The sequence below is a fragment of the Lynx canadensis genome, chromosome D1 (assembly GCF_007474595.2).
Source record: "Lynx canadensis isolate LIC74 chromosome D1, mLynCan4.pri.v2, whole genome shotgun sequence".
Taxonomy (NCBI): domain Eukaryota; kingdom Metazoa; phylum Chordata; class Mammalia; order Carnivora; family Felidae; genus Lynx; species Lynx canadensis.
In genome coordinates, this window is record NC_044312.2 from 44,095,028 (window position 1) to 44,119,121 (window position 24,094).

The 24,094-nt window shown below is 35.1% G+C and overlaps 1 protein-coding gene across 2 annotated transcripts in view; it reads left to right on the top strand.

The window, feature by feature from the left end:
- Positions 1-24,094, top strand: part of GRM5 (glutamate metabotropic receptor 5) — a 521,413-nt gene that overhangs the window by 12,636 nt on the left and 484,683 nt on the right. For both annotated transcript variants that reach the window (XM_030333012.1, XM_030333014.1), the window contains exon 2: positions 1,068-1,929. In XM_030333012.1, the coding sequence (XP_030188872.1) occupies positions 1,269-1,929 (661 nt within the window). In that variant the 5' untranslated portion in view covers positions 1,068-1,268. The remainder of the gene's footprint in view (positions 1-1,067; positions 1,930-24,094) is intronic.

A 24,094-nucleotide genomic window follows, 5' to 3' on the forward strand; every position in this document is an offset into this window, starting at 1 on the left:
TTTATTACAGGACTCTGTAATTACTTTGAAGACTCTGGAGGACTGAGTAGGTTGCCAGAGAATTTTCTGTCCTCACCACCTAGCTACAGAATGCCCTTGGAAATTTAATAACAGAAAAGGTCATGTCCTGAATATATATATAGTCTTATTCAATATACAAGACATTTGCATAGTTGATATCTTATGTTGATTCCCATAAGGTATCCTGGTACATATGATGGGACTTTTCAGATGAGGAAACTCTGGTACTGAGAGGTTAAACAGTTTATTAATAATTCTTAATAGCAGAACTAGAATTGAACTGAATATTATTTTTTCCACAAACTGGTACCCATTTCCCTATGTCTTTCTACCTACTTAGGGAACATTTTACTCTGTAATACCCCAAGTCTCTCCCTCCTTTCCTGTAGTTCATTTAGCGTGGAAATACCTACCTGACCTCATAATGTCTTTGTACTATATTATATGGAAATGAGACACAATACTTATTTATTGGGGAGATTGTTCAACTTGCCTTACACTGCATTTGAAGAGGGACTATGTAGCTTTTCTTTAAAGTAACTTTATTTTTGCAATTTCATAGTTAATACATGCTTACTGCCCAAAATTAGTTTTTTAAAAACAAAAAAATACAATCACCCAGAGATAACTAATGTTTATAATTTCGGAGTGCATACTCCCTGAAGTTTTCTGCTCATGGCATAGTTTTGCTTTTAGGATGCTTTCTCTCATCTTCACATAAGAATATAGTTTGGCCTGCCGTGCATAAGATTTTTTTTCGTGTACTCCAGAAGAACAAATGAAACAAACATTAATATAAGTGAAGTAGTATTAATATAAGTGAAGTGAAATAATATAAGTGAAGTGAAATCTCTATCAGATTGCTTCATCCAACCACAAAATTACAACAGATACAGACAAAGGAGATTCTGAAATATTTTTAGATTCTTTTTTCAAAAAGATTATAATCTTAATCTATATCGTCAAAGTCTACTAGTATAGACCATTAGAGTTTCTCAAAGTAGCTGCACTTACATTGTTAAATGCACATGCTATTTTTTTTCCAGGTTTTGAAGATCATGATCACATGGATGCATCTAACTAAATGGTACGTGGGGACATGGTGGTCCTTTAGAGAGCACATCTAAATTACTGGCTAATTCCTTGGTTTGCCACCCAACATAGGACATTGTTTGATTCTATCTATCAGAAGTCTCCTAAATTTTCCCCACCATGCTGTCTTTATTAGCTTGAACTCTTTTCCTAAAATGGTCCTTCTGTTGATCCTGTCAGTTCTGCTTTTGAAAGAAGATGTCCGTGGGAGTGCACAGTCCAGTGAGAGGAGGGTGGTGGCTCACATGCCAGGTGACATCATTATTGGAGCTCTCTTTTCTGTTCACCATCAGCCCACGGTGGACAAAGTTCATGAGAGGAAGTGTGGGGCAGTTCGTGAACAGTATGGCATTCAGAGAGTGGAGGCCATGCTGCACACTCTGGAAAGGATCAACTCAGACCCCACACTCTTGCCCAACATCACACTGGGCTGTGAGATAAGGGATTCCTGCTGGCATTCGGCTGTGGCCCTAGAGCAGAGCATTGAGTTCATCAGGGACTCCCTCATTTCTTCAGAAGAAGAAGAAGGTTTGGTGCGCTGTGTGGATGGGTCTTCCTCTTCCTTCCGTTCCAAGAAGCCCATTGTAGGGGTCATTGGGCCTGGCTCCAGTTCTGTGGCCATTCAGGTCCAGAACTTGCTCCAGCTTTTCAACATACCTCAGATTGCTTACTCGGCAACAAGCATGGATCTGAGCGACAAGACTCTGTTCAAGTACTTCATGAGGGTTGTTCCTTCAGATGCCCAGCAGGCACGGGCCATGGTGGACATAGTGAAGAGGTACAATTGGACCTATGTGTCAGCTGTGCACACAGAAGGTAAGCATCCTTTACATTCATTGATGTATGTTTTATTACAGATCTCAGTTAAAAATTCAGGTTTTGGAAGACTAAAATATTCCTGATTATTTGGGATCTTTTTAGTTGCCCAGTTATAGCAGTAATATAAGAAGGGGATGAGTGACAGATGCCTACAGGAGCATAGATTTAAGCAAATATGAGTGTTTATGTGGCATGATTTGGTGAAATGGAAAACTGTTTTGGATTATGTATTGCGTTATCTATACTTCTGCTATAATGATGCTAGAGATTTTTGAGTTTTCTAGATCTTCATTGAACACCTCATAATTGTCACATTTAAAGTTGTTCCAACTGCTTATTGTGTTTGATAAGGAGAGGTACACATAAATTCAGGTAGGAGCTCAATGCAGCCAGGTACAGTCTGCTTTGAAATATAGTATTTCATATTCTGGTATACTGTGACAGAAAATTACCAAACAATTTAGTCTTACCACTATTTTTTCAATAGAGAGTATAGTTAACTCTGGAATGATGATATGTATGAATTAATTTTATCCTTGTGTAGAATATACTCTTAAAGTATAAGTTTTAACAATTCAAAATCACATTTCCTTTGAAATTTGTTGCTTCTTATGCTCAAAGCAAAATGAGAAAGCAAAATATGACTGAGGTTCTGTAATAATTAATAATAACATTAGCCCTTTTTATTGGTTATGGTACTTTGAAAATGTTTTCATATACATTACTTGTTAGTTAATGACCAAGGCTGTTTGGGATAGGTTTGGTTTGACTACAGAAGTTAAGTGACCCAATGTGAAACTCACTAGTTACACAACACTCTAGCACAACTTATTGCATATACTAAAACAAGAAGGTACAGAATACTTTTTATAATTCATTGAATCATCATGAGGATTAGTTAAGATTGAAGAATCTTGCAACAACATTATCAATGTGGTCCAGAGAATCCAATCCTGTAAAATGTGGATTGAGTTACTGAACAGTTTATTAAATGACCAGAGTGAGCCTGCTTCAGAGGTTGGCAACCAATCACCAATCAGATGTAGCAAACTATTCATTATGAAGTAGCATAATACAGATTTCACTGTGTGCCCACTCAGTAGCAGTAGTCGGAGCTACACAAACGTAAAATGGGCTTTTATACTGGACTGAGATATTTTTATGCCTCTGGAAATTTTTACGTGTAAATTTATTGTTTATTTATCGAGATATTGATATATGGAGATTTTGAGCAATGGATAGGTGATTGGACGAGGACACCTTGGAGTTTCTCCTAATGCTGAGATTTTTCAACATAAAACTATTTCATTTTATTCTCACAACAAGCCAGTGATACAGATGATCTCGATATTTTATTCCCATTTTAAAATACAAATGCTTTAAGAGTTTAAATCATCCATCCAACATATATCTAATAGTAATTTTAAGAGTAGGACTCATAGTTACTTGTAGTTTATGGTCCTATAATTGTTATTCCAATGGAATAACACCTGAGGATATATTTATACAACACGTATTCATTAAGCACAAATACATGTAAGGACTTCTGATAGTCCTGTAAAGGACAGCCGTATATTTTATATATCACTACCCTCAATGGGTATGCAATCTGGCAAAGGACATGAGGCATGCATTAATACTTATAGAACCATAATTCAGATAAGAAGAAGTTACAAATATGTCTCTAAAATAAACAGAAAAAAAAATCAAGTTCCTCTCTGTGGTGATAAGGGCCATGGTGGAAATCTTCAAAAAGGAATTTGACAGTTGGGTTTTAACAGGAAGAGTACTGATAATTGGTGAAAATTAAGAAGGGTTGGATTTCCGGAAAAGGGCATGAGGAAATATGAGAAGGTGAGAAAGTAAAAAAATATTTACAAAACGCCAAGGATAAAGTTACGTTTTGGTTTGCCTGAAGTCATAAATTTCATTAGGGGCTTCCCTCCAGCTTCAGAAGAATAAACCTTGGTCTCTATGTAGGACATGACAATTCAAGATTGTGTTCTAAGAGAAATTAATGATCATAACCATTGGCTGTTACTAATTTAAGCTTTCAATTTTTTTAACACAAATGTACACTGATAGTGAGCTAATAAAATAAATTATGATTCATCCGTCTAAGTATTATTACTTAGCTATTAAATTGAATGAGGGAGTCTGTAGGTAATGAAATAATAATAATGAACTCCAAAATCATTTTAGGTGAAAAAGGCAAGGTGCAGTTTTGTGTAGTGGCATGTTATTTGTGTAAAATGGAGTTTGTATAAACCATTTGATTGATTTTCAAAGAACTGCTCTCAGAGAAGAACAAAACTGGTAACAGTTGCTCCTTTTGAGGAGGAAATTGAAGAGTTAGGGGATCAGGTAGAATGTATAACTTGTGTGTGCAAACCTTTGAAGCTGTGTACTATAAGCATAAACTACCTATTGTGACATAAAAATTAAAACATTCTATTTGTGGACAAAAAATAAGCCATTAAACATTCCATTGCCAAATTCAGGCAAATTTAATTATTTTTGCCAAAAATAGGTCAGTAGAAATGTTATTGCAAAACACTGTGGTATTTGGATACCACAAGAATTTAGGAGAGAACAAACCTTGAGACTGAACAAAGACTGGAAGAAATATTTTGGCTTATTTATTTATGTGGTTTAGTCAGAAAGTATTTATATTGTTTTGATCCCAAGCAACTTTGTGTATAATGAGGTTATGTAGGATTATCTCTTAAAATTTGTGAGTATAAGAGTGGTGTGGTAGGAAGTTTCATGAGGCAAAAAATCATATCCAGGATCAGAAAAGTGCTTGTGTAGTGAGATACACCTCTGTTGGGTACTGTGGAAACTCCCCAAGATGATTCCTGGTTTTCTGGGGCCTGGCCTTTCAGAAAGCCTTTCAGAAAATGTGGGATTTACCATGAAATGGTAATAGTAGTTCTTCCTTTAGCCTCTTTTTGTTGCTGGATTGGGATAACTCTCTCTAGACCCAAATTGCTCAGCCCCAGTATCTCAAAACTATTCCTATCTTCCTTTGACCAACTGATATTACTCTTTCTTGAAGAGTATTGAACTTTCTTTCTTTTTTAAAAGTATTTATTTATTTTTGAGAGAGAGAGACAGAGTGCAAGCAGGGTAGGGGCAGAGAGAGAGGGAAACACAGAATCCAAAGCAGGTTCCAGGCTCTGAACTGTCAGCACAGAGCCTGACATGGGGCTCAAACTTGTGAACGGTGAGAACATGACCTAAGCCGAAGTTGGCCACTTAACCAACTAAACCACCCAGGCACCCCAGACTGTTGAATTTTCCAAATGCTTTCACATGAGGCATTGAAGTCTATGAAAGGATGCTGTCCCATTTAAATCCCCTATCCCCCATCCCCAAATTGCTCATTTACTTTATACTTAAGCATGGTAGTACTGTGTCACTCAGTCCTCTTGGCAGTGATCACAAGATGTTCCTTCAAGAAAGTGTTGCTGTCACAGAATTCCAGAAGAGAGCACAAGGAGATTTGGGTTTTAGCTTCAGCGTTAATCACTTACACTTGCCATTTTCTTGATTTATGGTTTTTCTCTGGCAACAGAACTGAGTATTTACTGTGGCTTGTTGTACCATGCAGGCATTGTGCCTAGGCCTTCTAGACCAACAGGTCAATAGTATGAAAGTAAAACAAGAAAAAATAATTAAGGCAGACCACACTAGCTCTTCAACTGTGTGTAGGAAAGGAACATGCAATGACTCTGAAGGAAAAATGTTAACTTCTTTCAAAGGTGTCAATCCAGTCAGCACACTCTCTGCTCTAAGAAAATTTAAGGGGTCCTTTGCCTCAGCACTCTTACAAACCTTGGTATATGTGCCCATTATGGCACAGGATCAGTGGTGCTTGCCTGTTTGGAGAGTGACAGACTGGCTGCTTTGATGACTTCCTTTGCTTTGTAATTTGATAGTTCCCTTCTACTCCTGTGTGGCACCCGCCATGTGATTCCTTTGCTTAATAGGATGTGGTGGAAGTGAGGACTTCCTTTCTACTCTGTCTTAGAACACTATCATCACCATGTGAAGGATGAGAGCACCCAGGTTTTCCAGATAAGGCCATCTTAGACCACTTAACCTCAACTATGTGAGAGCAGTCAATGAAGATCAACACCGTTGCCTTTCTGCCTCTCACAGTTAACTGCAGTCACACATACAGCCCAGATGAAGCCATAAACATTACTCAGCTAACCGTAAATTTATGAGCAATAATGAATACCTTCAAGACTATAAGCAAACTCATCACCATGACTTTAACTGCCCCACTTCCCAATTGGATACTACTACAATGTTTACACTTCAAAATTAAAACAAAATAAATGCATTAACATGAATTAGTATTCTTTATATTTAAATGTGAAAACAATGTATTGTTCTACAAATGTGAAATAAATGCTGTGGGCCAGAAGGAAAATTTGGTCTTTCATTCATATTCCTGTAGCTAAAGACTTGATAATTCCCTTAAAGCCTTGATGCTTTAAATAATCAGACACTTATATACATTCCATTATTACATGCTTTCCCTGAATCTAGCCCAATTTCATTGAGAAAAGCAATTACAGATTGAATTTCATGTACAAAGTCATGTATATTGTACTTTATGGATGCCTTATAGGATTTTTATACTTCACAATTTTTGCCGACTTTAAATTCCACTATACATCCAACGGGCCTATCAGAGTTCCTAGCATATAATAGGTATTCACAGACTATTTGCTGAATGGATGAATTTGTGTTAGAATAGTACCTCACTATTTATGAATAGATAGCATGTAGAAAAATAGCAGGCACTTATAATTTTTCACAGTTTGCTTCTTTTTAAAAATGAGGTGCCAAGATGCCTCCCTTGATTAATTGTAAAATGCTATTCACACTCTACTCCTTTTTTGTTTGCACTGGTTCTTGAATTTATTATTTCTATCTAATGATATAGGAATGCTAATTTGTTCTAGCCAAAAAGCATGTCAGTGATGCTCTTGGGGAAAAATGTACGAATAAGTTGTACTGGTAAAATGACATCATTAAGAACATTGTCTTTCAGGTTAACCTACGTATTGCAATGTTGTACCACTTTTAAGTTGTGATATGGTTTTCCATCAATTATTTTAACATGTGAAAACACTCAAACTTTAGTTGAAAGATTTTCAAAGTGATTCATAGTATATATGCTTAGTTTAACTTTTAAAAAATGGGACTACATTTTCCTGTTACATTATTTCTACTAATTGGGATTGTATCAAGACAACAATTTAGTATGAAAAGACAAGAAATGTCATTACGGGCCTTATTGGTATTTTTAAAAGGGGTTTCATTTTGTTTCTCCAGGGGTTGAATAATGTTGGGAGTTGAGATGGATTTTTGAGATGATCATGATAATAATTCAGACACAAACTATTGTTTAGCTTTGTAAAATGTTAACATTGGAGGTGTCTTAGGTGAGCAAGTAATTTAATACCTCTGTTACTGTGGGGAAAACAGACAATAAGGACAGGTAATTGAGTTTTGGAACTCAATATTCCTGACCAGAATTCAGTTTCCACATCATTGTTAGGAATAATTACTTAAGTTCTTTCTTTTTATTTTTTTAATTTCCATTGAGGAAATTTTATTGCTGTATTCCCTTTTTCTTCATCTCAATGATGCCAGTCTGCTATGTTTTTAATTTTTTTTTATGTTTATTTACTTTTGAGAGAGACAGAGACAGAGCATGAGCACGGGAGTGGGAGGGGTAGAGAGAGAGAGAGAGAGAGAGAGGCAAAGAATCTGAAGCAGGCTCCAGGCTCTGAGCTGTCAGCAGAGAGCCCAGTGCGGGGCTCAAACTCACAAACTGTGAGATCATGACCTGAGCTGAAGCCGGATGCCTAACCGACTAAGCCACCCAGGTGCCCCTCAATCGGCTGTAAGTTTTAATGCCTATCTGAAGTCATAGTAGGTACTACAAATGAATTTATTAATGTAAAAGTTAGCTTTGAGAAATGGCATGATCTCTTTGCTCTTGAACGGTGAATTAGAGGAAGTGCTTCTTTGCCTGAGTCACTTTGAAATATTTTCCTTTGCTTCACAAAAAATCTGGAAAAATTATACCCCCATAAATCTTTGTGATTATGAAATGTTTGGGTAATTATATTGGTTACCCTGATACAATAATACATAAAAAAAACAGAAGATGCAGAGACTTCTAGCTGGGTTCTTCATTAAATTAGATCACAGAACACTAATCTGGAAAATACAGTGGCAACTTTAATAGTAAATAAGTAATTTTTCATATTCATACATCACTGTCAGAAACTTCATTGTTAGTAATGAAAGAAATACAGGTGGCCTTGGGAAATGCTTCTCACCTTCCATTCCAGATAGAATAGCATATGGACTATTAGTGGCTAGCCTCTGAGGGAGTTATTATTGCCTTGCTCAGGGGAAAAATAGAATCCATTGACATATTTAGCTGTGGCTTGGACAAGATCTTCCCTATTTATAGATTAGATCTGAAAAATTGGACTTTAGACCAGGTTTGACTCTGACTCACCTATAAAAGCCTCATGACAGAGATAGTATCCCTGTTTCCACCTTCTCAGGCACTATTTCTGTCCATTCACTGATGCAAATACCAGAATTTCCCTCCCAAATACTCCATGCCCAGGATGATTAAGTTAGAAGGAACTTTATTTTCAGAGGTTATCACTGCACCGATGCCCCAACACACACAGACACAAATATCTGGGGGGATACGCAGTTCCAACTAATCAGATGCTTCCTTTAAGGAAGATCATCATCATCTCTCTCTCTCTCTCTCTCTCTCTCTCTCTCTCTCTCTCTCTCTCTCTCTGTCTCTCTCTCAGAGAGGGAAAGAGCATGCACCTGATGGGAGAGGGGCAGAGGGAGAGAGAGAGGGAATCCTAAGCAGGCTTCATGCTCGATGTAGAGCCTGATGCAGGGCTTAATCCCATGACCCTGGGATCATGACCTGAGCCAAAATCAAGTCAGACGCTCAACCAACTGAGCTACCCAGGCACCTCAAGGAAGATCATCTCTTAGTGTGTATGCCTGTTAGATATATTTAGCATTTCTCTATTTTGTGGATGTGAGCTGCACACATTGTGTGTTTTTTCTTTACCTTCCTTATTCCAGACCCTAAAGAGATAACATTATTTTCTGAACTTTAGAGTTTGAATATTCAGAATGTTCATTCATTCTATTTATTAAAGAGATAGTCACATGACACCATTCCTTAATCATTAGAACTTTATTAGCTTCTAGATTTATAAAGTTTACTCTGAGTAACAAAGGTTGCTACTGAGTGAAGAAAACTGGAATGGGAGGACATGGTATGAGGTGCTTCTGTTCCAATTAACACAACTTCTGCACAGCAAACTCTACCCAGTACACATGAAGTAAGTACTTAAGAAAAAAACAAGGATAGGACTTCACAAAAGTCTAAACAGAGGATCTTTTCCCTTTCCTCCTTTTCTCTGTTTTCTTTCTGCCTGTCTCATTTATCACATTTTCCTCATCTCTTACTTGTAGTTGTTATACTTTGTAGGTTCAGTGAATCTGGTCAAGGGTAATAGCATCATTATTTCCTTAATTTGAAAATGAATACATGAGAGCTAAGGATTACATTCATGCTATTTTGGAGGTGGGGAAAAATAAAATTAAAAGGACAAGTTTTGCTAAAAGAAATGTCACTGACATCAGAGCTAAGAGTTTTTACTATGTGACTCTGAGAAAATCACTTCAGCTCCTTCTTTTATTTGCCCTACGAAGAATGGCTAGAAAGTTCTTGGAGGTACCTTCCAAGACTGATTTTCTGTGACTTGCTTTTATGCTTCCACAGGCTACACCTGGGATGGGTTAAATGTTGGGCATTACATTTAAAATAAATGCAGCTAGGGCATGATCGGTTTAAAAGAGAGTGGTCAAAATGGTTGTTAGACTTGAAACCATGCCTTCAGGGGCGCCTGGGTGGCTCAGTCAGTTGAGCATCCGACTTCTGCTCAGGTCATGATCTCACAGTCTGTGGGTTCGAGCCCCGCGTCGGGCTCTGTGCTGACAGCTCAGAGCCTGGAGCCTGTTTCCAATCCTGTGTCTCCATCTCTCTCTGCCCCTCCCCCAGTCTCACTTTGTCTCACTCTGTCTCTCAAAAATAAATAAATATAAAAAAATTAAAAAAAAAAAAGAAACCATGCCTTCAGAGAACGAATTTAGCACACACAAGACATGGCAGGGACATGACTGCTACCTTTAGTATTTGGAGAATTCAGGTGGAAAGGAACTGTACTCACTCTATGTGGCCAGGAGCATAACAAGAGAGCTAATTACTGAAATATCAGGGTAACAAATTATAGTTCAATTTAAAAAAAAGGTTATGTTTATTCATTGACACAACTGTTCACTGAAGAAATTGTGGGTTAGTTTTCTGTAAATTCTGTGCACAGCCTGGAATGGATAATCACTTGGAGGGGCTGTGGAAAATGAACTGAAACCTTATTTCAGGGAAGGAAGGAGTTGGACTATTTGTCCTTTTTGATAACTTCCAATATTGACAATCAAATGCCATTTAATTGAGATTCTATTCTGTGATTTAAAACATGACTACATATACTGTGATATTTCATTAATTTGTTTACTTATTCCACAACACATTCTAAAAAGTCATCATTTCATAGATTAGAGAATAGGTATGGAAAGAAGTAATTTCCCCCTAATACTGCAGCTAGTTGGTGGCAAAGCAAGGATTTGGAGCCAAGGGCAATTCTTTTTAAGTGAACCCACACTTCCTCCCTTTATATTGGGGTAGTTGTGACTAAAGGAAGAGTGGAATGCACTCTTATTGACTCTTTTTCCCTCTTTAGGAAACAAGACAACTCTTTGTTTTCCCACCGAGAAAATCTTTGAGCATGTTTCTTGTGTCTTTTTATTCAGCTTTGAAAGTAACACCTTTCTTTGTTCCCATGGAAGGAATTAATTATAGTAAAAAGAAAATAAATTAAGGAGGATGCTTGTGGCAACAAGTTGACCTCACAGAAGAACTTTTTGTGAGTCTGATGATAAGTACAGACTGTATCTGGTTGTTTTTATTCACATTTCCATTGCAGACGCCACACTCTGTCCTTCAGATGCCAATTATAGGAGGAAGCAGGATGGTACACATTTTTTAAGAACAGGAGAACATATTGTTAAATGATGTAGCCTTATGTATGAAAGACCTCTTTGGAATTCATCAGAACTAGGAGTTATGAAATCTCATTTTGGCACATTTGCATATATTCCAGAAAGACTTCTCAACTTAACCAAATGTTGAGTTGAGATTTTTTGGCAAGAGGTGTGATCGTCAGCTTTGTTCATTTCAGGGGACTTTGAAATGAGTGATTATGCCCCAATGATGCATTTTATGTATCATGGAGACTTTCAAAAGAAAGAGATTGCCTAGTCAGTGTTTAGTTTTATTTTTTCAAAATGTACATCATAACCCATTGTAAAACCTGTTTGGTGGCTTGAGACAAGCAGTTAATGTAAAGGTGAATAAAATAGGATAGAGTAGAATATAAACATCAGAGTATTACATGAGAGCAAGGGTAGGTATTGCTTTGTACATTTTTATTTTAGTTGTATGTAACCATATGTGTCCTGTGGGCTACCATTTGAAATGTATTTCATACTATGTCTTACAGCTAAAAAAACCTTGAAAGCAATTTATTCTACTTTTCTTTTTAACATCGTTAGTACATTTTTTGCTAGAGAAATGTAATATACATACTCAGGTTTATTCTTTTGTGACAGTATCATTTGGTTTGTCTCCCTGGTGCATGGGTTTTAAGTCTTATTATTAAAAAATAAGCAATGATCTAAGGCACCCATAGTGGGAAATGGCAAAGACTTTGAGAAAATATAAATAATTAATATGCTGTTGATACATGGCATAACCATCAACATAGGATAATGGTGAGGACACCTGCCCAGGAAGTTAGGGACAATTTCCTAGTCTGAGTTTTTATCAGAGATCAGGACAAGCCTGGGAACATTTTATTGTTTTAATATCCCAATATAGCACATTAAAAAATAAATACAAATGACATTACAGTTTTGGTACTAAAAGTGTACATGTAACAAATTCATACATCTACCCCCAACTATTACACACACACACACACACACACACACACACACACACAGAAAGTAAATACAATGCAGCAGTATTCCTAAGATGGTTCTTTGTTACATAAAATAAGTCATGGTACATATATATGTACCATGTATACATATATGTACATATACATATATACATATACATGGTACATATAATATGGTGTGTAATAAGGCACAAGTTTAAACATATAAAGTGATAGCTTTATTTCAGTTTTTTTCTTGAGTTTTCTAATGATTACATGTACAATCACATATGCTATGTAGTTCAGTCTACATTTGAGGTCTTTTGAGAATATGAAGATGAAGCCAAATATCATTAGTAAGAAAAAGTGAGATAAGATAGGACAGAGCATTTTTAGAAGTAAAAGTAGTTTCACAAAATGGGTAAACAACATTGGGGTCATGACCTTAAATTCACAAAGTTTGTTGCAAAGACATCTCAGGAATCAGTTTCCTGATACTTTGCAACCATTTTATTTAAGTAGTATGAACACAGGTTTGAGTGTAAATCCTGATTAACAAGTGTTCTTGCATGTGGAGGCACTTTGGACTAAGCCATTTAATTTAGTTTTCTCATTATCAAATTGAGATAATTCCTTTCACATAATACTTGTGAAAAAATAAATATAAGGCATTTAGCGTCAACCTTAGCACACAGCAAGTGCTCAATAAATGTCTTCTAAATTAGTTTGCCAAGAAATTGCCTTGCCTTATTTGGAAATGAAGACAAGATCCATAACTAAATGTTTCACTTTGGCTTTACTTACTTAAATTGATTAGTGAATGAGGTGGAAAATTAGGAAAGTGACCAGTAAATGCAGTGAGTTAGCTTTTTACCAATTTTCCTTTTGGAAGTTGGGTTTGCAATCGTATAATACAAGATAGCATGCTTAGCTCTTTGGCACAATTATTACTATGTCCCACAACCTCACCTCTAATTGCTGAGAGATGTTATGGTGTAATAAAATGAGCAGTCTGGAAATCCAAGAGCTAGACTATTAAGATGGTTATCTTCAGTGTGTGTGTGTGTGTGTGTGTGTGTGTGTGTGTGTGTGTGTAGGGGTTGGAGGTATGGGAACAGAGGAGGTTGAAGATGGAAAGTCAGTGCAATACCTTAAGTACTTCCGAATCATGCTTACTTTTATAGTAAGCATGAACATCTTTTGTAGTTAAAAAAAGGCACAATGGATACATGATTTCTTTGTAAATTTCAAGTCAGACAGGCTCTTGCCCCTTAACTAGTCAGTAACTGTGACTTTGCTAATGAAAACTATATTGTTGCACACTGAGGCATGCATAGGCCTGAGTATAAAACCAAGGGGAAGTAATATGGGCTTTAGAAAATAAAACAATTAATAGTTAGTTTGAAAACTAAACTAATTCTCTTTTGTAGATCATTGTAGCACAAATAATATGAATGGCAATAATACTAACTATTATTTATCTAGCCTATACTGTTACTGTTATCAGAAATAATCAGTTTTTCATAATCTATGAATTGATACCAGATATAAATTTTGGTGCTTTTATTAGCATATTATTAGTAATGCTATCTGAATGTCAGTCCTACCCATAGCTACAATGAAAATAGAACAGAGAATAAAAAGGATATGTCTTCCTTCATTTTTCTTAATGAATCTAAAAAGGGACATATTTTATATTTGTCAGTTTCTTCACAAACCTCCTTGATATTTCTTTGGTTATGTAACCTTTTCTTCCAGTCATATATGTACTTTTCACCAGATTAGGGTTGGGATTTCAAGCCTTGAGTCTCCCTAATAAGAGTAGAGAGTCATTATCCTTTCAGAAATAGGTATTATTGCATTGCTATATGGTGAATTTTTATCCTTCAGAGAAGCTGGAGAAATATAAAAGTTATGTAAGACATATTAAAGTTTCATGTTAGTTTACTTTCAATTTCATGGAATTTGAAAAAATTGAATTACAAATGAAACTGGTAATTAATATGTGTTTTTTGAAGTAAATTGATAAAAGAGAGAAAAAATATATCAAGATGCTGAAAAAGTTAGCTATCTGGCTGTGTTATTCATTATCAAACTTAATTTGGTTATTTTCAATCCCTAAATCAGTCCACTCATCCCTTATCACATGAGTATAATTAGTTCTCATTTTTTTGTTCTGAGGAAATAAAACTTTATAAACAACCATTAATTTTCATTACACTTAATGTTAAAACTCTAGGCTTTATTAAAAATATATATATACTGAAGAATCAAGCTGGCAATATTAATTATATGGATTTATATGTATTTTTATTGATAATAAATCCTCACATAAGTAATAAAATGCAAAAAAAATACAAGTTATTTGGGAGTTGGTGGTACTTTAATTTGCCAAGTTGCTTAAAGTTATAAAAATAATTAAAAACTGGCAGCAACATTTTTGATTATTTGAGAAAAAATTTTGCACAAAATATATCATACATTCTGGACAAAGTGCAATATATTTCAATGCAAGTATATACTGTATAAAAGCTCACCTAATGGACCTCAAGATCTATGTGATGCCATGATAAATGAACTAACTTATTCATTAATAAATTAGTATTATGGGAATATATTGTGTTAGACATTGTGGTGCACACTGTGGAAAAATACATGATGAAGTACTTGCCAGCACATAACTTTTCTTAGATGTACACTGTTCTGACCTCATATTAATGTAAAACTTACCCTCAGAGAAAGAATATGGTTATATGTAAGCAGAAATTTATAAAATGATACTTATGTGGCAAGGGATGAGCATATAAAGAAACTAGATTGAAGGAAGGAAGTCTTTTTTTTTTATTTTTTTTTTGGAAGGAAGTCTTTTTAAGTATAATTTGGAAAATTATGGCAAGTTTAAAAATGTTTTTATAAGAATTTCTATTTACTGTCATCACTAAGTAATACCAGTGAGATAAGTAATCCTAGAAGCAGAATATTCACGATTAAGGTGAATAGGGATGGAGATCTTCTGCCAGAAGTAAAAAAAAACAAAAAACAAAAAACAAAAAAGGAAAGTAATGTGTTGTTATTTGTGGTTATTTTGTTTAGTACAGTGTGGTTCTTATATTTGCCTAATACTTAATATTCTGAGATTGAAGGAAACCATGTAGAGAATCAGAGGTTACCTCGTTGTATCCTTTTGTTTATACAATTCCGTGTCCCTTGATCTAGGATGAAGTCGATAAGTATTATTCTATTCAAGATAGTCTAAGTTATGTACCATTAATATTTTTATATAAAATAATAAGATTTTAATCTCCTTCACTAACATATATTGCAGACAACCTCAAACAATAAACTATAAAGTGCATAATCACTAGTAATTAAGACATTCTCTGGCTTGTTTAACAAAATTGAGGTCATTTCTTTTTATGAATTTAGATCTCTGGTAATTATCTCATAATATAGGACTCTGGGAAAACTTACGCACTTTTTTATTCCTTTTAATCATACTGTATTTTTCCTGATACAAATTTACATTCTTGAGTGAAATTATTCATAAACTCAATCCTAAACTCTGATTTTGATGTTTCTTTGCTTCTTTCTTGAAATTCTCAACCTTCTGTCTCTTCCTGAGTCTTAGTTCTGAATCTTAAACTCTATCATACTTTTCAAATTCTTTTGAGTGATCAGTAGAATTGTTTTACTGAACTGGTTTCACTTACATAAATAGCACCATCCTTGAAGGAGGCAGTGAATTTTGTGACTGTAGAGAATAGTACTTTGGGTTTGTTTGGCAGGAATTTCTCTGCTAGCCTTAAGGCTTTTTACATGCCTTTGCTTTTACCTTCACTCTGTCAGTAGATAGCAAACCATATTGCATATGACTTTAAGGTTTAAAGAGGTTGAAGAGAGTTTAACACTTGTGCCATCCATAGGAAGAAAGAGTATCATTGACAAATGTGATGAATAAAGGTAGGCTCTCAAAATTTTAATATACAGTATACGAAGGTGGCCATGATTAGACTTTCAGAATTGTACGCAATTTCTAATCAAAAGGCAACTGAAATTGATCTTAACCATTCCTGAAAAAGAGGCAAAACTCCTACTGAAGTGATTGAACTTGAGTATGGAAAACTACCTCTTATCCAATTAGAGTGCTGAAGAATTTGTTTTTGAGATCAGTGGAGAGAGCATTCATCATGGAATTGCTTTGGGGACTATGTTCGATTTCCCACTTTGGGATGACCTTGGGCAGTTCACTTAACCTTTCAGAATACACAGATCCTCATTTTTAAGATCGTAGCTGGTTATATCTGCACCCCCTGTACTAATCTTTTGTTAGAATGGTCAATTGAATAATCAGTTAATGCACTTTATAAATTTAAAGCTGCCTGATGTGTTAATTAATTAAATATCAAATGAGTACTCACTGTGTGCCAAGATCTATATGCTTGGGCTAGGCTTTTATAAAGTACTGAGTACAATAGTGTGAAAATCAGATCCTAATCAAAGACTTCATTAGTGATGTCTTCACCACAATAAAACAGTGAGATTTTGACTGCCAGATATAGTTGGGGGTGGGGAAAGGAAGGTGAGCTCCTCCACATCATGTGCATGTCCGTAGGTAACAGATGTTGATAAAGTGTCAGATCTGAAATACACATCAAAACCACAATGAGCTACCACCTCACACCTGTCAGAATGGCTAAAATTAACAACACAGGAAACAACAGATGTTGGCAAGGATGAGAAGAAAGGGTAACTCTCTTACCCACTGTTGGTGGGAATGTGAATTGGTGCAGCCACTCTGGAAAACAGTATGGAGGTTCCTCAAAAAGTTAAAACTAGGACTACCCCACAACCTAGCAATTTTACTAGTAGGTATTTACTCAAAGGATACAACAATACTGATTTGAAGGGGCACATGCACCCCAACGTTTATAGCAGTGCTATCAACAACAGCCAAATTGTGGAAAGAGCCCAAATGTCCATCAACTGATGAATGGATAAAGAAGATGCAGTATATATGTACAATGGAATATTAGTTGACAATCAAAAAGAATGAAATCTTGCCATTTGCAATGATGTGGATGGAGATAGAGTATTATGCTAAGTGAAATAAGTCAGTCAAAGAGAGACAAATACCATATGATTTCACTCATGTGGAAATCTAAGAAACAAAACAGGTGAACATAGGGGAAGGGAAAAAAGAGAGTAAACCGCAAGAGACTCTTAATTATAGAGACTAAATCAAAGTTTGATGGAGGGAGGTGGATGGGGGATGGGTTAAATGGGTGATGGGCATTAAAGATGGCACTTGTTGTGATGAGCACTTTGTGTTATATGTAAGTGACGAATCACTAAATTCTACACCTGAAGCCAATTTTACCATATATGTTAACTAGAATTTAAGTAAAAACTTGAAATTAAAAAAAGGGAAAAAAAAATGAGATGACCTGGCAATTTTAGCAGTGGGAACACTGCAGAATTGAAAGAGCTCAGATACTGAATTCAGAGAAACCTGAAATCATATCCCAGCCCCATCACTATTTGCTGTGGATGTGAAGCCAGTTTCCTAAGCTTCAGTTACATCATTTCAGAAAAGGCATGGTTATCAATATTTTTGGTTCATTGGATAGTCATGATTATTGATTTAGTAAAATACCTAACACACAAAATAGTAAAAAATCTCAGCTGCCTTTACTTATTGGGTTTTGTTTGTTTGTTTTTTGGCCTTCTTGTTTTATAAGAGAAACTCAGGCCTAGGAAATTTAAGCTACTTGTCTAAGGTCATGGAGCTCTTGGTGCCAGGACACTGATCGGAAAGTAAGCTTAATGTTCAGAGATTTTTTATTTTAAGAACACTCAGTTTCATAAGCAATTATATTTTTATTACTTGAAATATGTACTTATTTACTCCTGTTACTGAGTTTAAGGGCTTGGATGCAATGGTTAAATAGACTAGATTTTAAACTAATTACTTGACCTCTGTGAATCTCAGCCTCATCAATTATAAAGGATTGGTGAGTGCTGATGATAGAAGACAGTCACAGGGCTTTCACCATATCCCGGTACTTTTCTGAGTACTCGTATATATGTTAATTCATTTAATATTCATATCAATCCTATGAACTAGTACTATTATTATCTGTTTTATAGATGAGGAAACTAAGTCACAAAAAATGAGAATAATGTAGGTAGACCTACATTACATATTTGTTGTGCAAGTTAAATGAGCATTTAAAAATACATAAAACCCTTGTTTATGATGTGCCAATTTTAGTAGGCAGGCAATAAGCATCATCAATTAATACTAATTTGGATATTATAATTACCATTTTTTGGGCCTAGTCATTAGTTCAAATATAATACCTTGGATTACCTTTGCACTTCTATCATTCTGGTGTCTAAAAACAACTTAAATGATTATTTATTAAAAGAAAATAAAGAAGGCAAAAGTGATATATTAATAAACATGCATATTATTTCCAAATGCAAAAGTCATACATAGATATTATTTAACATTTGGAAAAGAAAAAAGTGCAGAAAGAATTTTAAAAATCATTAACATTCCAACAGAAATAAAAATATTTTGATGTCTTATTTTTTATTATGTAAAATTTTATTTTAAATGTTTATTTGTTTTTGAGAGACAGTGAGCACTTGAGAGTGGGGGGCGCAGAGAGAGAAGGGAACAGAGGATCCAAAGCAGGCTCTGCACTGACAGCAGATAGCCTGATGTGGGGCTCAAACTCACGAACCATGATATGACCTGAGCCAAAGTCGGACACTTAACTGACTGAGTCACCCAGGCACCCCTCATATACAGCTTTAAAAACTAATTGTGGGGCGCCTGGGTGGCTCAGTCGGTTAAGCGTCCAACTTCAGCTCAGGTCATGATCTCACAGTTTGTGGGTTCAAGCCCCGCATCGGGCTCTGTGCTGACAGCTCAGAGCCTGGAGCCTGCTTTGGATTCTGTGTCTCCCTCTCTCTCTCTGTTCCTCCCCCACTCATGCTCTGTCTCTCTCTCTCCTTCAAAAATAAATAGAAACATTAAAAAAATAAAAAAAAATAAAAAATAATTGTAATTAATTTAAGAACTATCCATAATTTTGTCTTTTTTGTTTTTTGTATTTTTTGTTAACATTGTAGAGAGAATTTTCCTATATTGTTCATACTCTTTATGAACATTGTTATCTATAAATATATAATTTTTTTCCACAATATTAAATATTTGGAGATCTTTAGGCTGTTTCAATTTTTCAGAATTCTAAAAATCATATAAATGAGCTTATTTTATCTGGTATTTACCTCTGTGTTTATTTATTTTTTAATTGACAAGACAAAACACAAGCAAACAATATTAAATTCATGTACAGCTTGAAGGGTATGAACATTTTTAAGGCTCTTAAAATTTATAACAGCAAGATTTTAAGTTATTTCAACAAATAATTGTTGGCATAAAAAGTTCAGGTAAATAGAAATATATTTGTCTAATGAATAGCTTGCTTAAGAAGCAAACATTATATTTTCTCCCTCCATGGATCACCCAATCCAAGGTGCTTTTAAAATAAAGTTTGGGTATTATGAAATAGAATTTTGAAGGTTTAAACATAGAGAGTGTTCATTCATCAAGCATGAGGTGGTTATTAAACCTTTGTGAGAACTCATCTCTAGGATAAATCATCCTTTAATCTTCCTTTGTAAGCTTTGCTGTTCGTCATACACGTGAATTATATTGCAGCTTTTGTGATATTCCTTTAAAAAACAGCTTTATTGATATATAATTGATATACAAACCCTGGTATGTATTTATTGTTTACAATTGGATAAGTTTGCACATATGTATACACCATTGAGACCATCTTTTAAATACATCTGCACTGAGTGACCTTGTCCTTCCTAAACCACATTTTACCCATCTCTGAAGCCGTGTTTGTCCATCTTCCTCCATGGGCTATTTAATCAAACACACATGTGTCATTCTTATCTATTTTCTCTCCTAAACTTCACAGTGTTTGTCCACATTATTAGAACACTTGCAGTTTGGTTTCTATATCCTATGGTCTTAATGAGAAATGGCAGGGCATAATTGTGTGCTCTTATGCACACAATTTGGAGTCAAATAAACTGGATCTAAGATTCTCACATTTATACTAACTTGGGAAAATCACATAACCAATCTTAAGCACTTAGTTTAGACATTTTAAAGAAGTCGTTCTTTCTTTTTAATTTTAATTCTAGTATCGTTAACATAAAATGTTTTATTAGTTTCAGGTGGGCAGTATAGTGATTCAACAATTCTATACATTGCTCAGTGCTCATCATGATAACTGTACTCTTAATCCTCGTCACCCATTTCACCCATCCCCCCATCTACCTCCCCTCTGATAACTACCAGTTTGTTCTCTATAGTTAAGAATTTGGGGTTTTTGTTTGTCCCTTTTTTACTTTGTTTGTTTTATTTCTTAAATTCCACATATGAGTGAAATCATATGATATTTGTCATTCTCTGATTGACTCATTTCACCTAGCATTATACTCATTCATTCATTCATTTTTATGGGTCAGTAATATTCCATTGTATATACCACTTCTTTATCCACTCATCAGTTGTTGGACAGTTGGGCTGTTTCCATAATTTGGCTATTGGAAATAATGCTGCATTAAACATAGGCGAGGATATATCTTTTTGGGTTAGTGTTTTCATATTTTTTTGTGTAAATACCTAGTAGTGGAATTACTGAATCATATGATAATTCTATTTTTAACTTTTTGAGTAACCTTCATACTGTTTTCCACAGTGGTTGCACCAGTTCGCGTTCCCACCAACAGTGCATTGCATGAGGGTTCCTTGTTTTCCACTTCCTCACCAGCGCCTGTTGTTTCTTGTATTTTGATTTTAGCTATTCTAACAGGTGTGAGGTGATATCTCATTGTTTTGATTTGCATTTATTTGATACTCAGTGATGTTGAGCAGCATTTCATGTGTCTGTGGACCATTGGGATGTCTTCTTTGGAAGAATGTCTATTCATGTCTTCTGCCCATTTTTTCATTGGATTATTTGGGTTCTGGGGATGTTGAGTTATATAAACTCATATATATTTGGATATTAACCCTTTATCAGATATTTCATTTTCACATGTCTTCTCCCATTCCAAAGATTGCCTTTGAGTTTTGTTGACTGTTTCCTTTGCTGTGGAGACTTTCTATTTTGATGAAGTCCAAATAGTTTGTTTTTGCTTTTGTTTCCTTGCCTCTGGAGACATATCTAGAAAGAAGTTGCTGTGGCCAGTGTCTAAGAAGTTACTGCCTGTGCTCTCCTTTAGGATATTTAATGGTTTCAGGTTTCATATTTAGGTCTTTAATCCATTTTGAATTTGTTTTTGTGTACGGTGTATGAAAGTGGTCTGGTTTCATTCTTTTGCATGTTGCTGTTCAGTTTTCCCAACATCATTTGTTGAAGAGACTGTTTTTTTTCCATTGGATATTCTTTCCTTTCTTGTTGAAGATTCATTGACCACATAGTTGTGGGTTCCTTTCTGGGTTTTCTGTTCTGTTCTATTGATCTATGTGTCAATTTTTGTGCTACTACCATACTGTTTTGATAACTACAGCTTTGCAATATAACTCGAAGTTTGGAATTGTGATCCCTTCAGCTTTCCTCTTCTTTTTCAATGTTGGTTTGGCTGTTTGAGGTTTTTCGTGGTTTCATACAAATTTTAGGATTGTTTGTTCTAGCTCTGTGAAAAATGTTGGTGGTATTTTGATAGGGTTTGTATTAAATGTGTAGATTGCTTAGGCAGTATAAACATTTTCACAATATCTGTTCTTCCAATCCATGGGCATGGAATGTTTTTCCATTCCTTTGTATCATCTTCAGTTTCTTTCATAGTGTTCAGAGTACAGGTCTTTCACCTCTTTGGTTAGATTTGTTCCTGGGTATCTTATTGTTGTTGGTGCAGTTGTAAATGGTATTGATTCATTAAGTTTCTTTATACTGCTTCTTTATTGGAATATAGAATTGCAACAGATTTCTGTACATTGATTTTATATCCTGCAGCTTTACTGAATTCGTGTATTAATTCTGGCATTTTTTTGGTGGAGTCTTCAGGGTTTTCTATATAGAGTATCATGTCATCTGCAAATAGTGAAAATCTTACTTCTACCTTGCTGATATGGATGCTTTTTATTTCTTTTTGTTCTCTGATTGCTGTGGCTAGGAGTTACATGCAGTACTATGGCAAATAACCACGTGAGAGTGGACACTCCTGTCTTGTTCCTGACTGTACAGGAAAAGCACTCAGTTTTTCCCCATCGAGGATATTATCTGTGGGTTTTTTCATATGTGGTCTTTATTATGTTGAGGTATATTCCTTCTACTTTTTGAGGGTTTTTTTTTTTTAATTGCGAATGCATGTTGTACTTTGTCAAATGCTTTTTCTGCTTCTGTTCCCTTTAAATATGTATGCCAAGGGGAAAAAAAAACCAGTTACCTTTGAAAAAGAATGTGACCTGCTATCATATTATATCAGAATCTTAGGAACAAAGCGCTAATTATTAAGGAAATTTCAATTTCTATCCATGGACCCACTAAGTATGGATGGGTTAGTATATCTGCCTTTTTTATATGTAATTAATTGTTTTCATATTTAGTTCATTTCTTGTTGTGTTGAATTCTTCCTCAAAAATACTATTCTGACAAAATAATTAAAAATTATTTTAAATTGTGTTTCTACAAAATAATTTGTACCTTTCCTTCCCTTATTAATTGTTAGGTTTATTTTTGCCATGAATTCTATCTTTGTATCAGAAAAAAAGATGTACCATTAGAGATGGACCAAGACGATGTTCTTTTTTAACACCTAAAATTATAATGTGCATTGGTCATACAATATATAAGCTGAAAATTATGGTAGTCCAGTTCTGGTATTTGAATTGCTAAAAATTAGGTAATAAAAATTCTGTTGGAGTAAGATATTACATAAATGTTAGTTAAAAATAATGAGAGTGGAAGCTACTTGTAATAACGAATGACAAATTTGTTTACGTCTTTCATAGCACGTGTCAACATTCTGAGTACATGGATGTCAAATAAACACATATTGAATTACATTTATTCAAAGTTGAACTCAAATATAACCATATATTCTAATAAGGGCACAAAAATGCTAATGTGGAATTGTTTCTTTTTAAGGCCTAAAGTCACACTCTTAGAGGTTAGACTGGGGTGACTAATTTATGAGATCTTGGTCTGTACTCCAACCTTGGATTTATGGTTTCTTACTTGATACAGAAGTGTGAAAATCTGAAGCTTTGTCATAAACGAGTTTTATCTAGTAAAATAATTCTTCGTGACCTTCTTTGTTTCAATAGTCTATTGGGCACTATAGCTTAGTTACTAATTGCTACTAGGCTTTGAAATACTTGAGTGAGTAGCCAGGTGTGGTATAGGGCAAGAATTTGTGGGCATAGCTAGTGAGCAATCATCCAACAAGAAAAAGTGGGTGAGGGGTGTGAATAAGCTGGTCCTTGCCTCCTGAAAGGGTGTGAGGATTGTCCCTTGTGTGTCCCATATGTATGTGAAAGGATGTGTGACTGTCCCATGTACAATCACTTGGCCATTCTTTACTTCAACACTTTGTCATATGGGTCACTTAGGACATATGACTTCAATTATACATGAGATAGGGTGAGAAAAAAGTTTTTTTTAATATATGAAATTTATTGTCAAATTGGTTTCCATACAACACCCAGTGCTCATCCCAAAAGATGCCCTCTTCAATACCCATCACCCACCCTCCCCTCCCTCCCACCCCCACCAGCCCTCAGTTTGTTCTCATTTTTTAGGAGTCTCTTATGCTAAAAGTTTTAAATAACCATAAGAAATTGTTTTCCCAGATGGCCTTTGATACCACCCTGTCGATTTCTCTTTTTTCTAAATTTGTATTTAATTCACAGGGAAAGAAAGAGTGATTAATCTATTGTGTTCTTTCTTTCTTCCAACAGAGGCTGAGAATATGAGAAATAATAACAG